This window comes from Gossypium arboreum, chromosome 5 (genome assembly GCF_025698485.1).
Source record: "Gossypium arboreum isolate Shixiya-1 chromosome 5, ASM2569848v2, whole genome shotgun sequence".
In the NCBI taxonomy this organism is placed as follows: domain Eukaryota; kingdom Viridiplantae; phylum Streptophyta; class Magnoliopsida; order Malvales; family Malvaceae; genus Gossypium; species Gossypium arboreum.
In genome coordinates this window covers 22173446-22189788 of record NC_069074.1, presented here as the reverse complement: position 1 = coordinate 22189788, position 16343 = coordinate 22173446, and the positions used below count along the sequence as shown (strand labels likewise).

The 16343-nt window shown below is 33.2% G+C and overlaps 3 protein-coding genes across 5 annotated transcripts; all 3 read right to left on the bottom strand.

The window, feature by feature from the left end:
- Nucleotides 1–452: 452 nt before the first annotated feature.
- Nucleotides 453–2015, bottom strand: LOC108451908 (uncharacterized). Its single transcript, XM_017749614.2, has 3 exons — nucleotides 1754–2015; nucleotides 1320–1388; nucleotides 453–833 (listed from the first exon to the last, which is right to left on the bottom strand). The coding sequence occupies exons 1-3, from the start codon at nucleotides 1928–1930 to the stop codon at nucleotides 621–623; spliced, it is 459 nt and encodes a 152-aa protein (XP_017605103.1). The 5' UTR covers nucleotides 1931–2015; the 3' UTR covers nucleotides 453–620.
- Nucleotides 2016–2855: 840 nt separating this feature from the next.
- Nucleotides 2856–6246, bottom strand: LOC108450754 (uncharacterized). Of its 2 annotated transcripts, XM_017748514.2 has the most exons (7): nucleotides 5976–6246; nucleotides 5732–5870; nucleotides 5537–5638; nucleotides 5111–5238; nucleotides 4405–4688; nucleotides 4228–4318; nucleotides 2856–3341 (listed from the first exon to the last, which is right to left on the bottom strand). In XM_017748514.2, the coding sequence occupies exons 1-7, from the start codon at nucleotides 6078–6080 to the stop codon at nucleotides 2883–2885; spliced, it is 1308 nt and encodes a 435-aa protein (XP_017604003.1). In that variant the 5' UTR covers nucleotides 6081–6246; the 3' UTR covers nucleotides 2856–2882. The 2 variants fall into 2 exon arrangements, with proteins under 2 accessions (XP_017604003.1, XP_052884775.1); XM_053028815.1 differs by lacking the exon at nucleotides 5537–5638.
- Nucleotides 6247–6617: 371 nt separating this feature from the next.
- Nucleotides 6618–12429, bottom strand: LOC108453208 (DIS3-like exonuclease 2). 2 transcript variants are annotated; one of them, XM_017751185.2, is made up of 7 exons: nucleotides 11867–12429; nucleotides 11152–11540; nucleotides 10534–10587; nucleotides 10372–10440; nucleotides 8048–10240; nucleotides 7549–7620; nucleotides 6618–7473 (listed from the first exon to the last, which is right to left on the bottom strand). In XM_017751185.2, exons 1-7 carry the CDS (start codon nucleotides 11979–11981, stop codon nucleotides 7075–7077), a joined length of 3291 nt encoding a protein of 1096 aa, XP_017606674.1. In that variant the 5' UTR covers nucleotides 11982–12429; the 3' UTR covers nucleotides 6618–7074. The 2 variants fall into 2 exon arrangements, with proteins under 2 accessions (XP_017606674.1, XP_017606675.1); XM_017751186.2 differs by having other exon boundaries at nucleotides 11152–11528.
- Between the last annotated feature and the right edge of the window lie 3914 nt (nucleotides 12430–16343).

Here is a 16343-nt window from a genome sequence, read left to right as displayed (position 1 = left end):
ATGAAATTACGAAAAGATTAACCCGATTGGCCCTTGATGAAAACATGAATTTATATTATAATTTGGACTATCACTAGCTTGTGTTGGATGATGCTTTGGTTACTTGTTAATATTTTGCACTTGCAAGCTTTTGCTTTAAAAAAAAAAAAATTTGACATTTTTCACTAAATTGAGTCTGAAATTAAGAGTTCAACATCAGCGTGCAAACCTAACGAGCTTCAAGTTTGATTAATGGGATTTCAGGCATAATGCATCATTGGGGATACTGAGGTTAGGCCTTTACTTAAGACATTAAAACCACTTGGAAACCGGATGCACACGTTGGCCCCCATTTTAAACCGTCACTTCTCTTACATTAGCTGAAACTAAGAAATTCCCCTGAAAGATCAAAGGTTGCTTTTGCCTCTTCATTGATAGGTAGGTAGTTTGCAGGTTTTTACCACAAAAGGCCATTATCAAAACAAAAGAACATATAGAGCAAATGAACAGTGCATACATATTCATCCATAAAAGTTGTATAAAAGATTGGATTTTCTTCCTACAGGATAATTTTGGGAGCTTGTCCAACATATAATAATGCATCCCAAGAAGTAAAAACAAAGTCTATATGACTTCATGTGTTATTGAGGTGAACCGTATTCTTTGTGGTTTTCACTAGCAACAGATGATCCTCCTTTTTGGTTTAGGGAGATGGAGATGGCTCTGGCTGCTGTAATTGCAGTATCTCCCCTCTTTACAATCTTCTCGAGTTCCCTCACCTTCTCCGACAGTGATCTAACATTTGTGTCTGTGGACTGAACTAATTTGTTTGCAGTTTCCAGAGCAGTGCATAGCTGGAATAATCCAAGGGGGATTATATTACTATCAGTCAGCATGAACAAAATCTAAAATGCTCCAACTCTTCATCTTTTTCAAAATACCCATGTTCAACATCCATATCACACATATTAAGAGATCAGTATCAGGATATCAACCCCCAAGTACATGGAAAAAGTTGAAAAATCCGTGTCAGACACATTCTCGTATCTGACACTTACGCCGAAATCAAACTAATATAGGATGTTTGAACAAGAACTAAAGTCAGAATTGGAGCCCAAATTGAAGAAATATAACTAGTTAAAGCAACAAGAACATTGCAGCCCCCTAACAGATTCGAGTATGTATATATAATCGGCTAATGCATAATATAAATTGCAACACAAACAATTGAAAATAATCAATGGAAAGTTGCTGTAAATATGCTTTGCAACACAAACGAATTGCAAGCAATCAAATAGAAAGCTGTTCTATATATGCTTTAAAACAGGTTATCTTATTACCTCTAAAGTTAGAGCAGTCCATGAATGATCTGAACCAGCGAGTGCCTCATTCAATTTCTCGAAGTTTTCCTGAATAAAACCACTAAGCGGTTGACATTGCAATGAAACAAAGTTTCCAAAATTCAAAAAAAAAAATTATGGAATGTGATCATTGATTCATTTCAGCATTTAGCAGCACAAATCATGAAGATGTATGAGCCCATATCCCATATGATATTCAAAGTTACAAACATACTTTAAACCAAAATGATTCCAAGGTTTTGGATCAATTGCTAAAATTTAGACGTTTGCAACAACTCAACTCGATTCAAGCAATATAATTTTGTAATTTAAAAAAGAACATAAAACTGTAGGAAATTGGAGGAATTAAAAATGTTTCCAATTTGGGATTTTTCCTATGGTTTTGAAAATATACAGAGGAACAAGAAAGGAACCTGGAACAGTTTGATTAGGTCCAGGGATTGAGATGAGGCGTCAACGGGATCAAGAATCGACGGTGATGGAAGACTAGCATCAGGTTTTTTATGGTGGTCTGGAGCTTCACTGGATTCTTCACCTACGTCGCTAAGCAGATCCCCTATGGTAAGCAAAGGCCCCCCAATTCCTCTCATCCCCTTTATTTTTGGTTCTTAATCTGATTCAGTGCTTCTCTGTTCTCTAGCTATATTGTGCCGTCTCTGGTTTAATGTTTCGCCATATTTGATGGGCTTTAAGAAATGGACTTTAGGAGCCTATTAAGGGCCCCTTCAAAATTTTCATCTCAAACAAGAGAAAGCAAAGATGTGTCCTCTGATGGACATTTCTCATGTTACCTTCAAATATTTGATGCTTTAATGGGATTCCACTCTTTGCTTTTCTTCCCCCTCACTTCCTCTTATAATAGTTCCAGTGATGTGCAAATATAAAATAGCAGCAGGAGGAAGAAATAGTTGGCCAATAGGTTAAGAAGCTCGAGGAATGTAACATTGCTATGTTTTGGATCAACATTTGAGGTTGTAGAATCTTAAATGATTCTTTTTATTTGCTTATAATAGAAAATTACCATGAAACTGGGATTGGATTCATGAACATCTACATCTGTGGCTCTAACCCTGGTGCTTATGAAGCAGCAGGGACAAAGGGTTCAAAAATATGTTGCTTTTTTTTTTTTATTGTTGATTTATTTACTTCTAAAACTGCAATTTTGGTGAAAACGCCTTATTACTATATCATCAGTTGGCTTTTTCTGTGGTTCTCTACATTGAATCATTGCAGATGATGTATAGTTGCACGCACTTGAATGAAGGGAAAATATCGAAATATTGTTGAAATAGTATTGAAACTGCCTTTTAAGCAATCCATCCACCAACCATTTTAAGTCAATATTTGGATTTCCTTTTTTAGGGCTATCAGCATGGTATTGAAACTGTTACACTCTAAGATGCAATTATGCTGCTATATTTAGTCACCTGATTAATGCCTCAGATTCCTTTCTGCCTTAGATTATGTAGATATGCATTCCACATCATCCATGGCAATCATGTATGAAACAAGTACTTTAATCCTCGTATTCAAGTATTCACTTCATTCCAAACACCGAATGGTTTCAAAGCAAGGAGTTGAAACAGAGATCATTTCAAACCTCCCGTTTTCTGTATCAAGGCTGGCATTTACGGCAACTTCGAATTTCAAAGGACTGTTTTTTCCTCGCTGCAACAACAGTTTAAGAACAACTAACCAAATTTGAAATAAATTTATGTTCTTGTTACATTGTAGATTTTGCATACTTTCCTGCTTCTCATGTGCATCTGATGAGCAATGCTTCGCATCACTTGCCCCAGCAGCTTCTGGGGAACTACGGATTCTTGTGCCACAACCGTGAGAACTGTTCTCTGCAAAACATCCTGGATTGAGAGTTATATCACGCTTGTACTCTTTATAGCACAAGTAAACTCTTTCAGCCTTGATGTTTCCGAACAATTTCTCTGCAGCATTGTTTTTTACCAGTAACGGTATGTGTTCAGATTCATCCCATAAATATAACTGCAGTCAAACACAAGAATTAGAATTTCAGAGAACGGAGATAATCTTGATCATGAGGATACAGACACCAAAAACTACAGATACAGATAATTCATTACTCTAAAAATGATACTCAGAAAAGCATAAATAAATGAATTCCAAATAAATCAAAGAAAAATCTTCATAGAACAAGGGAAAATAAACAACTAATGCAGAACACAGAGGAAAAAACAACCAGAGCCCATGAAGTTAAGAATCATTGATTAGTGAAAAAAAATACACCAAGAGATCCAAGAGACTGCACAAACACTATATATGAAATGCAAATATAGGTTTAGAGTTCAGTTTTAACTTTTACTATACAAACAATCCTAGGATGAAATGGCAAAGTTGAGGCCCTAGGATATTGAGTGCCCAGGTTCAAGTCCCATCTGTGTAAAACACGGGTGGGCAAGTTAATTTGAATTAATTTAGTTATTCAATTCAGTGCTTGTAACCATTGTTTCTAATGTTTACTGTTGATATAGCAATAAGTTGTAAGAACTTCCATGAAATATCATCTTCTAATTCTAGCAGTGTAAAGCATAGGATATGAACAGACTTAGTATGTTCAGCAGATTTCAGATTCTTGAAAAAACAAATGAAACCACAAACTCTGTTTGCAACTTCTGATAGCAAGAACTGAAATTATCCAAGTCACATGCATCATTCCAAACAATTACCTTTCTTTATTTGCAGGTGAAGCTATATTTTCAAATTTTAGAAGATGGCTCAGGGAATGCATTATGCATAGAATAAAATAATTTTTGTTCGACAGAAACAATCTTTAACCATTTCATCAGAAAGAATGAGGTGCTTCCACTATTTCAATGATATTACCAAAGAAAATTCAAGAAAAAACCAATACCATAAAAGGCCTATATATCAAGCTGACTGCATGAAGGCGATCCGAGCTTTTCTCACAATAGAGTGGAACTGAATTTGTCCCAACTATAGATCTGCTTCAGAATACAGAGACATTGAATATCCTATCCATTCATAACACTAAAAGTCATGTAAGAAAATTTGAAGATATTTACCATACCCTTGCTCTTGATGCAAAGGGGAACCACAGAGCCGGCAACCAGTGCAGATAAGATCTTCCGCTAAATTATTGTCTGCTGATTTATATAGTCTCCTGCTGATAAACATATTTTCATTCTCAGACTCTCCGATGGGCCTCCAAGTAATCGGCAGAAAAATTTCACCGACAGAAGCACTAAATATCGCCTTACAGTGACTATTCAGGCACAATACTTCTGAAAGTGAGGGACATTCTCTAAATTTATTCGGTTCTGGCACTTTCCAGTTTCTGGAGAGTCGCCTATACTGAAGCAAAATTAAGCATATATATTACTCAAAACATTTAGAAGGCAGTGAAACATGGATTAAATAACAGCAACATCCAAGAACCTATATAGACCAAAAAGATATATAAGCAAAGGGGAAAGACACGATTATCTAATTTCCTACAGGTGATCAGCCGAATGTTAAAATGAGCAAGAAATTTATCATACAGCAACAAATTCAATGATGGTATGCATAAAATAGGACAGGCATTCACTTTTTTTCAAGTATGAGCAATTTATCATAATCTCAAACTACATCATAATGCGAAGTATGTAACCAAAATTGGATATCATAATGAAAAGGTTATAGAGGGTTATTTTCAAATTCCTCAAACAGAAGTAATAGAAATACATGAAACTTGACTACATGATTCATCAAATACATGCAAGAGGAAAGCATACTTGACGGTCATTTGGTTCGATGTTGTCAATAGCAATATACCCAGTCCGCTGCACCCATTCTATAACCTTGGAAAGCTTTTCTTTAACCACAATCCCCATTCTACATTCTGCTACTAATTCAATTGCACCTACAACAAAGTATGAACACAAGGCTCAATTTAGTTAAAGAGCTTGTATTGATAAATAATTAAACAAATACACACAAATATATGTATATATGTACATAAAACAACATTTGCACTGAAACAATAAACTTGTTTTCTTTGGATTTGGAGGCAACTATCATCTAGGCATGTGTCTGAAACTATTATGCTCGATTCTTTTTTGAAGTATTTTTCAAGTATCTTGGGAATGGTATCATATAATGATGAAGAACAGTAAACATTACAAAAAACATTAAAACTAAAATTAAAATTTCAGACATACTCTTAGAAACAAGGGACTGGTAAGGGTGGACTAGACGGAGTAAAGATGACCAGTCAACAGTTCTGGCCTCGAAAACATCTCGAAATGTTGTAATCTTGACATCTAAAATCAACGCACAAATATGATAATCGCAATATAAACGGAATAATATAAAAATAATCTAAAAGACTAAGAAGTTAAACCAATCAAAAGTACTTCGTAATAAAACGATGTCGCCAGCAGCAACAATAGACCGCAATTCTTTCTTCCATAAAGATACGGAGAAAAAGGGTCGAGTGTCATCGCCCACCTGAATGTCTGTCCTGATTATTTCTCCGCCTGTGGACAATTTATACTTCCCCACACACAAAAAAATTAAAAGTGAATTTGCTGATTAAGATAAAACTTCATTGCAGAAAAGAAAAACCCGTACAGTGGAACTGAGAGAGATTAAAGAAACCTGAACGGGAGTTGAGCGATGGACGAAAACGAGAAGCTGGACGAAATGACCCATATGATTAGAAGCTTCTAAGAGATTGATCAACGGGCCGTACGACGATGTCATTGCTTCTCAAGTTGTCACTCTACGCTTAACATTGGCTTTATTTGGCGAAGATTCAGTTAGGGCATTGGCCTTTCAGATACAGAACGTATTTTGTTATAAATATTGAGCTTCATGCAACTGTAAACTTCATTAGATTATCATATGGAACTCTCATTAACATTTGCATATCCAAATATTATGCATTTATATTAATATTTAAATATTTGACTGCCAACATCTTAATTTTACAATTTTAATTAGGTCTCGTCGTAAGTGTCATAATTTAATTACCATCAAACTAAGATATCAATAAACAAACTTTGTTTTGTTTATTAGAAAATAGTTTCAGACACGATCACAAATGAACAAAGCCATTAAGAAAAGCCCCACACAGCCTAAACAACACAATCACAAACAGTAAAGCAAGAACCACATTCGGGTCTAAAAACAAACGACTTAGAGCGAATGATAAAGCATAGAATACACCTTGCAGAAACAATTCCCAAGGCCGACAAAGAGAAAGAAGGCGTTAAATCAAGGAAAAATTAAAGAACAAAGTTCCGACAAAATAAAAATGTCTGATAAAAACAAAGAATCTGAAAACAACTGAAATCAGCCACCCAAACTCCAAAAACTTTCGGGCTGCAGTCCAGCATTACAGCATAGAATCGACACCTAAGCTAAGCTATGCTAAAGCTCAGTGTCGAATAGTTTTCATTGTAGTTACTAGAGGAATATTAGATGGAACTTGCCGATAAAAACAAGGGCCAATTTCCAAGAGCAGCTTTTTGTTAAAAAAAAACACCAGCTACTTATAATAAACCCCAAAACAATCCACCATAACCCCAACCCACCGTTATATCTATCTACACCTCCCTAGTCCCACCACATTAACTATACACTACTTTCTTATCTACAACAGAACCTGTTCATTCCATACAAGGCTCTGTTCCCTTTGTTCACCCCCACCCCCCAGGTCGTTCCATACTCCATTGCCCTTCCTTCAAAACACGAGTTACTTCAAATATGAACTCATGTATAATCGTACCCCAATCTCGAGGGGTCCATCATCACCACCAATTGCATACAGTGCCACAGGAATTGTAGAAAGCATCCGCACCGTTAGAGGGAAGGCTCCAGGATCAACCCAAGGCTTCGAGTTTGGCTCTGAATCTGATAATGCCACCTCACCATTTGCCATGCGTGTTGCATCACAGTCATCAATACCTGTTTCCACACTTAGATCATAAGGATTGACAACCCATGCAGCATTTCCTAGAGCCATGTAATTCCCTGGGCCACCTCTCTTGAACAAACGTTTGTGCCCAGCTAAACTGAGCACCAGCGTTGAGGTAGATTCAAGCCATTCTACAGTTAACCCTTCAACTTCATCATAGTATATTCGCCGCTCAATCTGAAACCACAGAAACATTAGCACCAAAACCATGAACAGTATGACAATTAAAAAATTAAGAAACGGAACACTTACAGCCAGCTTCTGAATGTAAACAGACATAAATCTTGGACCCAATCCCAACACTCTAGCATCAGACAACAAAATCTGAGGGAGAACAATCAAAAGGGTAAAGGAAAGCATCAGTAAAAAAATGCATACGACCCAAACAAAATTAAAAACAAATACTGAACTTCCATAATTTAATTCGATACCAAGCAACCTCCTATTAGAAATTTTTAAAACATCGACGAGATTGAAACAAAGTATTACAATGAACAGTCTTTAGGATGTTTTAGACATCAATAACTACTTGTTTCCAAAATTTCTTCGAAATACAAGGATCTTTTTCTTAAGAAGACAGTCAAAAGGCATAAGGTAACCAGCAAACATAGTGTGTTAAATTTGAACATGAATAGGAAGCCTCATAGCTAGAGCAGCTTGCCGAATGGACCAACATATATATCTAATGCAGTAGCCACTTATCCTACAGATCAATGAAGCTATTTAGCATTTTAAGGAGGGAAAAACATACCTCCCTTCTCTTTAGCAAAAACCACATATAGAGTTTCTCACAAGCATCCTCTGCATGCCTACTGGCCAGCTTTCTCTCATTACAATATGCAGCAACGCTGCCAAGCAGATCAGGGGAAGGGATTCCATGCTTCAATGCAGCACTGGACAATGCTTCTTTCCCTTGTGGAGAGACTGCAGCTTCCTTATCAAAATAAGTACCAGTGAAACACTGTTTGGACACCTTCCCATCTGTACATTTAAGCACCCTTCTATGCTTCATACATAGCTCCTCAGCTTCAATTACAGCAGCCAACGTCCGATGTACAACAATGTCTGGATAACGACGTAGAGGCGAAGTAAAATGTGTGTAGAGAGGAACAGCCAACCCATAATGACCCCAATCATTCAAGTTATCTTTTAAGTTACCACTGCAAAAGTAACTAGCCAATTGCATTGGTTTTGAAGCATATGAGATGAGAATATCAAAAAGAACAGAATCACCCTTGAGTTTTTCCCTTAATTTTTCCAAGGATTGGTGAAACTGACCAGAAGAGGAAGTATCCAATGCTAGACCATGTTTGCGACAAAAAGCTTCAAACTCTTTAAGTTTTCTCATGTTAGGTTCAGGATGCCTTCGCAATAATGCACTATCCGGAAAAGCTCTAGATATTATTTCTGCAGCCGTTGTATTTGCCAAAAGCATGAACTCTTCAACAAGAAAATTTGAATCCATCCGCTCACTTAGATTGCTATCGTATGGAACCCCATCATCATCAAATAAATAAACAATTTTAGCGCTTTCAAGCTGTAGAGCACCACCATTAAATCTTTTCTCCTTCAAAGTTTTTGAAATTTCATGAAGATATTTAACAGATCTAATAACATCAGACCATTCAAATTGACCATGCAACTCAGAGTACCCCTCTAAGGTACTAAAGTTCTCCACATCAGCTATACCTTGAATGAAATCTTGAGCATGTCTATATGAAAGCTTGCAACAAGATCTTATCATTGTACGACCAATCCAACGATCCAAAACATCCCCCATGCTGTTTAATTCCCAAAACATAGAAAAGGAAAGCCTATCTACTCCCGGGTTGAGCGAGCAAAGCTCTTCTGAAAGCAAAGATGGCAACATCTGTATCTTCCTTTGCAACAAGTAGACACTGGTTGATCGAATCTGAGCTTCTACATCTAAGGCTGTGTTTGGTAAGACAAAGTACGACACATCTGCGATGTGTACACCTACTCTAAAAGTATCCTTGGATAACTTTTCAACAGATAAAGCATCATCAAGATCAGAAGCGGTGGGAGGGTCAATAGTGAACACACACAAGTCTCTAAGGTCTCTTCTAGTTTGAATTTCCTTGGATGGGATTTCCCAAGGAGTACTTGGAAGACAAGAAAGTACTTGAGGGGAAAAATCAGCACAAGGAATTGCATTTTCATATAGAATTGCGTTGATTTGAGGTTTCAAGTCACTGCCCCGTCCAAAAGAATGAGAGACACGAGCACATGGGAAAGAACTTTCTGCACTCCAATCTTCAATTTGGGCAGCTAGCAGCTCCGTCTCAATTGTTATATCACCATCTTCCAACCTCTTTTTTATAGAGACTGGCAAGTCTCTCACAAAAACAACCATTTTGGGAAATCTTGGATCAGTTGGGGAAAATGTAACATACTCGTGATCAAGGATCACAGAATTTTTCTTTGCATCTTTTCTATTAAGTTCTAGATAGGAGAACCACTGCTTAACATTAAGAAAGCCGACAATAGCATTCCTCCGAAGAGATTTTTCAACAATTGCAACAACCTTCGCAGTAGGTCGTTTCAGAGGGTATCGAATTGTCATGGAAGCCAACTGATCCACTGAATTCATTCCTTCATTCTGCCCAGGTAAAAGACCCACATGCAAAGACTCCGAACCATATTGGTGATGCCCATTTACATGGTTGTACGCTGCTGTTCTAGTCACTTGTGTTCCATCATAAAACCCTCTATCAGGTAGTACTCCACTTCTACCATCCCTATGCTCGCAATTGGCATCTACCTTTCCTTTACCCTTCTCACTATTATCAGCCAGTCCATTGACTTCTTGGACTAAATTACAATCTTCTACCACTGTAGAATTGTTTGAGGACCCATTTGACCCTTTCATCTTTGTCCACAATCCCAAAGGATCAACCTTAATAACCACAATATCTCCCTCAACCTATGAGACAGAAAAAATATATTTGCAATTATTAGACCCATCCCATATAAACTAGCAGGCTAGACTAAATAAGATACATTAGCATTGACAATAACATAGCGAATATAAACCAGAGATAGTTTCATACTCACAGCTCTATTCTGCGAACACATTCCATTGACAAGAACATCTGTAGGTACCCCATCTATTTTGCAATATGCCTAGCAGTATAACGTGGTCTTCCATGTCAGCATACAAGATTTATCAAGCAAGGAACATAAAAAAAAACAAACTTAAGTTTAGCATCCACAAACCTCCAGTCGGTTGTGCGCATTCACACGAAACAACGCTTTCAAAGCTTCCCCTTTCTGCAGAAGAATTAAACATAAGGCAAAATAGCAAGAAACCAACATACAAATAAAACCAGTGAACCAGACACATAAACCATAAATATGCATCCAAAAAAACAATACAAACTACAGAGAACTAAGTACACAATCATCACTAGTTCTAATTAGATGAGCAATATGCAAGGGAATCGTAATTTTTTAATCTTAATTATTATATTTTATATACAAGTTAGAGTAGTAAACTGGGGCATTATTGATTATTAACTCTAATGATTATTTTTTACTCAAGTTTAAACGCTCAATATATAGATAAGATTTGAACTTGAAACCTCCAACCTTAAAACTAGAGTTCTAGCCCCTGAAGTGTCCTTTTCTGAACTTTAAAAGCCACTATATTAAACTAATTAATTTAAATTCAAAATTTCCTAACTTCTAGGATGTATCAGTTTCTTATAGGGTGTTTTTGTTCTTATAGAACAATGACTATATCGATGATCGATTAATAAAAACTATTAGTAAACTTAAATAGCAATTCAATAGTGCAAAAAGATATCAAATTATAAGATTGAATTTCAAACGAACCTCCAATGCCTCATTTACGGCCTCCATAGGCCAGTAAGGAGCAAACAGTTTCTTTCGTGAAGAACCCTCAAACTGGTGGAATGGAAGAAAGCCATCTGTGCACAATTTAGATGACCCCGGATAGGCAATTGATTCAGGACACGATTTGGAATAAGTGCTTCCACCAACATCAACAGCAGTGTCATCACAAGCAGAGCCAAATCGTTCATTTATATGCATTGTAGGCATAGAACTAAAACCAACATTAGATGCTGTCTGTTCATTCGAAGTCATCTCCAATCCTTGTTTGGACGAAGAATAACCCATAGAGGATACCAAATTTTTTGTTTTGTCATCGCTTTTCATGCTATCTGATGTTTCTCCACGTGCTTCGTTCACTGAATTAAAAGCTATATAAATTATGAACCCAAAATCAAAATCCCAGTTCAATAAATCTCACTAAAATCAAATTAACCATGGAATAACACACAAAAAAAAAATCAATACTGCAAAACGAATTCACCACACTTAAAAGAATACCCAGAAAAAGAATTCTACAAGCAGCACACAGCAAAACATAAACAAAACTCGCTACAGTTCTAGAAATAACCTAGTAAATAAATAAATAACCCCACTAAGTTCTAATAAATACCAAGTGACATCACCAAAAACTCAGTTTGAATATACAGAATTAGGCTTTTAACAGGAAAATTTAGTGCAGTAATATGAAAAACACCTGAGTTATGTTTGGATCGACGATTAGATCGTCGTTTTTTCTTCTTCTCCTTATCAACATCGTCAACCCTCTCAACAATAACAGACGACTCCACAACGCCGCTACCTCCCCTCATAATTTTTCTAATTAAAACTTCAAATAAAACCCCAAAAATAAACGAAAACGAAAATTAATTTGACAAAAAAAACGAAAGAAAAATTATAACCCTAGATCAAATAAAAACTCGGATAACTTCCAATTAGTTCAAAAAATATTAGGAAGGCACCGAAAAAAAAAGGAAAAAAAACAAAGGGAAAAAGAAAGGTTAGGGTTTTAAAAGAAGTTTCAAGAGAGAGAGAGAGAAAAGAAATTGTTTTAATAGAGAGAGAAGGAGTGTGTGGAGGTGGAAGAGATAATGAAATGAAGATTGGTCGGCGGAAACATGGGGCGCCGACAATCGATTCCTTTGTCTTCTCTCTTTCTTCTCCCTTTTCTTTTTTTTTCCTTTTCTTTCACTTTCTTTCTCTCTCAGTTTCTTTTCCTTTTCTCTTATTTATATTTTCCCTCGTTTTATTTCGGACCCTTAGGGTAGGAAAAAAAAGAGCGCGTGGAGTTGGGAGTGGAGTTAGGATAGCTAGATCTTTCGACACGTGTCAGATTATGAGGTGATAATTTGTCGTGATTAGAGACGCTTGGGTTTGGTGTTCTGTTACTTCAGAGTTGTGCTACCAAGTGGTTTTGACATACCTTTTAAAAGTAATTAATATTTTAGTTTTTAATAATAAATTCTTTCCGTTGATATTATTATAATAATTAGAAATTGTGAGTTCAAATGTACTTTAACGCTTTTAAATCCTCTAAATTAACATTTTGATGGTCATGGATACTATGCCAATCCTCTAAAACAGTAAATGATCAAGTCTTTTACCCGAAATAACTCTTATTAACTATATATATTATTCATTTTATTTATTATTTTTAAGAGAAATTATTTACAACATTCCCAGTCTGATTTTTAGATTTCATAAATAAGAGAAGTGTCTCCTATAAAGTTATAGTAAAATATTAAATATTAAATATTTTAAAAAATAGATACATAATAATTTTAAGACTATTTATGGAATAAAAAATATATTGTCAATATGCCAAATATTAATTTTATTTTAATTTATTAGGTGATGATAATATTATGTAATAATTTTAGAATAATACTTTAAAAATATTATTAGCAAGAATTCTTTATTGTTTTTAAGATTAATATATCATTTGATATCCGAGTTTAGTTTCAATGTTCAGTTTGATACTCAAACTAAGTGATATCATGTGGCTTAATGAATATTTGACATGTATACTCTAATTAAAAATGTAAATACTTAATTGAGACAAAAAACTTAAATATTAATTTAAATATTAAAGTCAAACTTAAAAACTTCGTGAGTAAAAAGAACTCAAGTGTCAAATTAAAAAAAATCATATAATATCTTAAACATTGAAGTTACTTTTTTTAATATTAAATTAAAATTAATGGACCCTAAAATTTTAACACTTCTACTTTTAAAATGTTTAATATTCTACGTGCATTAATTCAAAAACTTTTAACTTTACTAAAAAATATAACAAAATTTGATTTTCAATACAAATTAAATTTATTTTTAAAAGTATGAAAATTATTTTTTAAATTAAAATATATTTATTAACTATTTACTCTATTTTATTTTAATTAATAAGTTATTCTTAAAACTAGTTACTAATGTTAAAAATAGAATCTTAAACCTTTCAAAAATATATATAAATTTAAACATTTTCCTTTTTAAAATGTATTAAAAACAAAATATTAAAATGATTTAATTATTTTTATTTCTAAAATATTTTGAAAAAGAAACACATAGTATAAACAAGTAAATCTAAAACTTTTATACTTAAAATTTATTTTTGCTCAATATTTAAAAATTTAATTTGTAAATTAATACACTTTTTAAATATGATTTTAAAATTCTTATCTTTAAAAACTAAAATTATTGATTTGTAAAATTAAAAAATCTAAATATTATTCTTTTAAAAATCAATTAATATCACGTGCCATTAGTTGATCGATCAAAATTGTTCCTTTAATAAATCTATAAATGCACATATTATAAAAGTTAGGTTATATATTATGTATAAAATACATTTACATATATTATATAATATAATTGTTGTAAGAGCTAGGTTATAAGAAAGGTAAAACAATACATCATATATAGTACAAAGTGTTTCTAGAATGAGAGTGATTCTCACCGTGTGTATAAATTTACTAGAAGATGAAAGAGGACCTAATGTGGATTTCACCCAATGTGGATACCTTATCATATGATTTATAGTATTACTTTTACAAGTGATTTTAAGAATGGTTTCGTTGTTATTCTCTCCAGATTGGTAGGTGCTCGATTCTTTTGTAGATTTTACCCGCTCGTAGGTTTATTTTCTTATTGTGATAGTTGCTTGTAGTCACTCCAGATATATTATGCTTAAGTTGTGACAAAATCGATTGTCAACATGTCGTAATGTTCTATTCATGCTGAAACTGAAACATTTTTCATGTTGATGGAGCTTATCATTCATTACAGATAAGGAGTATTTGTTGTTTTTTCTTTTATAATTCATGAATTAATGATTTTTCTCTTTAAGAAAAATCATATATAGCAACATAAAGTTGAGATGAATCTTGTCCTTAGTGATTCCAAAATAGTTGGTTCCAATTGATTTGGTTTCTGGATTTTCACGACTTCCAACATTGTGTTCCTTTGGAAGATAAGGATTTTAAGAAATTTTAATTTAAATAGATATGTACAATTGCATATTTTTATTTTTATTTAACTTTCATAATTCTTAATATATATTATTTTATATACACATTATTTCATTTTTAAAATTCATAAAATATTTTTATAAAATTTTTAGTTAATATTTTTTTAATAAATGTCATCATTGATATGCGTTATAATCTTATAGTAGCGTGTGTCCTAAAAATAGGAAGATAATTGACTGAAAAAAAACCATTCAAATATTAATTTCAGACAAAAAAAAGTATTTATGCCTATATTTTTTCATTAAATTTTAATTGCATTTTTAATAAAATAATGTCAAATTATCCATATTATCAACTTAGACTTTATTTAATTTTTAATCTCCATCCTATTGAGAGGTTGAGGCTCCAACAAGTCTCTATGATGAAGTTTTAATTTAGAGTTTTTAATTAGTACTAATGTTAAGTTGAGATTGGAAATAATGTGTGTCCACTGCACAATTGCTAAACCAAAGAAAAAGCAAGATTTGTTTCGTGAGAGGGTCGAATTGTCCCCACACCAACATTTTATCGTTTTTCACATGTATAATAGTTTTAACCCTATATATAATGAATTATAGGTTTGAAATATTTTTAAGACATGTAATTTAATATTAGACCGATATTGTGAGATGATTGAATCTATGTCTTAAATTAGAGAATTAAAAATATTAAGTACAAATTTAAAATCTCGATATTCAAATACTAGATTAATTATCAACTTAAAACTAGATAAAAATTATTTACCCATAAATTCAAGAAAAATAAAATAAAAATGACATAAAGAAAATTTAATTAAAATAAAAGGTTTTAGTGGCCGTAAAACGCCTCCCTTTCTATTCCATATATATGATAATTAATTAAACATAATAAAATAACTTAAATTAATAAAATTTTAAATAAAAGAAATAAGTTTTAAAATATAAAATTTTAAATATAAATAATAATTAATCATCCTAAAATTTTTTGTTTTGTGTGATAATTCAAGCTCTTGTGTCAAATCTCTCGTACATTCATATATATTTGTTTATTTTTGACACAATAGACAATAATTATACCTATATAAAAATAATCAATTAAGTACGAATTAGATAAAATTCATGTCCAAAATAAATGCTAAAAATATTAAGCAAATTATCACAGATTAAAAAGTCATACAAATATTAAAAAAAAAAACAAAAAAACAAATATGTATGTACAAGGGAAAGATAAAGAAATAAAGCTCTCTTGTAATTTTTGACTAATTCACTTGTGTCTTACTTCTACCAAATAATTTACTTTTAGTCGTTTGCCATTTAGGGTTTTCTTTGAACAAAATCTTTGAGGATCTTAATTTCATTTAAATTAATATTGGGAGAGAAAAGATTGAAGCACACAATTATGTGAACTCCAGACATTTATTATTTCACTATCACATTAAAAAAATCCTTCTTCGGAATCACTTATAAAGAATGCATTAAAAAGTTGATTACCCTTAATTTTCCTTATTTATATAGAAATTCCCACGTCATGTCGTTTTAAACACAGTCGCCCACCCAATAACAAAATAGGTAGTGCAATTGACGGTACCAATCTTTGAAGTTTTTGTCATTTTCATTTTACCTTTTCCTATCTTGGTAGGCAATTTTAATTGAGACTTTCGTCCTTTTATATATATATATATATATATATTTA

Coding starts and splice junctions, on each gene's coding strand:
- LOC108453208 (XM_017751185.2), bottom strand. CDS start 11,981: ATGAGGGGAGGTAGCGGCGTTGTGGAGTCGTCTGTTATTGTTGAGAGG. Junction 10,588..11,151: donor CCGTAAATGAGGCATTGGAG/GTTCGTTTGAAA, acceptor ATTCTTCTGCAG/AAAGGGGAAGCTTTGAAAGC. Junction 10,241..10,371: donor TGTGTTCGCAGAATAGAGCT/GTGAGTATGAAA, acceptor TCTGTCTCATAG/GTTGAGGGAGATATTGTGGT.
- LOC108451908 (XM_017749614.2), bottom strand. CDS start 1,930: ATGAGAGGAATTGGGGGGCCTTTGCTTACCATAGGGGATCTGCTTAGC. Junction 1,389..1,753: donor ACCTAATCAAACTGTTCCAG/GTTCCTTTCTTG, acceptor GGTTTTATTCAG/GAAAACTTCGAGAAATTGAA. Junction 834..1,319: donor GGACTGCTCTAACTTTAGAG/GTAATAAGATAA, acceptor GGATTATTCCAG/CTATGCACTGCTCTGGAAAC.
- LOC108450754 (XM_017748514.2), bottom strand. CDS start 6,080: ATGACATCGTCGTACGGCCCGTTGATCAATCTCTTAGAAGCTTCTAAT. Junction 4,319..4,404: donor CCTTTGCATCAAGAGCAAGG/GTATGGTAAATA, acceptor ATTCTGAAGCAG/ATCTATAGTTGGGACAAATT. Junction 3,342..4,227: donor TGATATATAGGCCTTTTATG/GTATTGGTTTTT, acceptor GTTTGACTGCAG/TTATATTTATGGGATGAATC.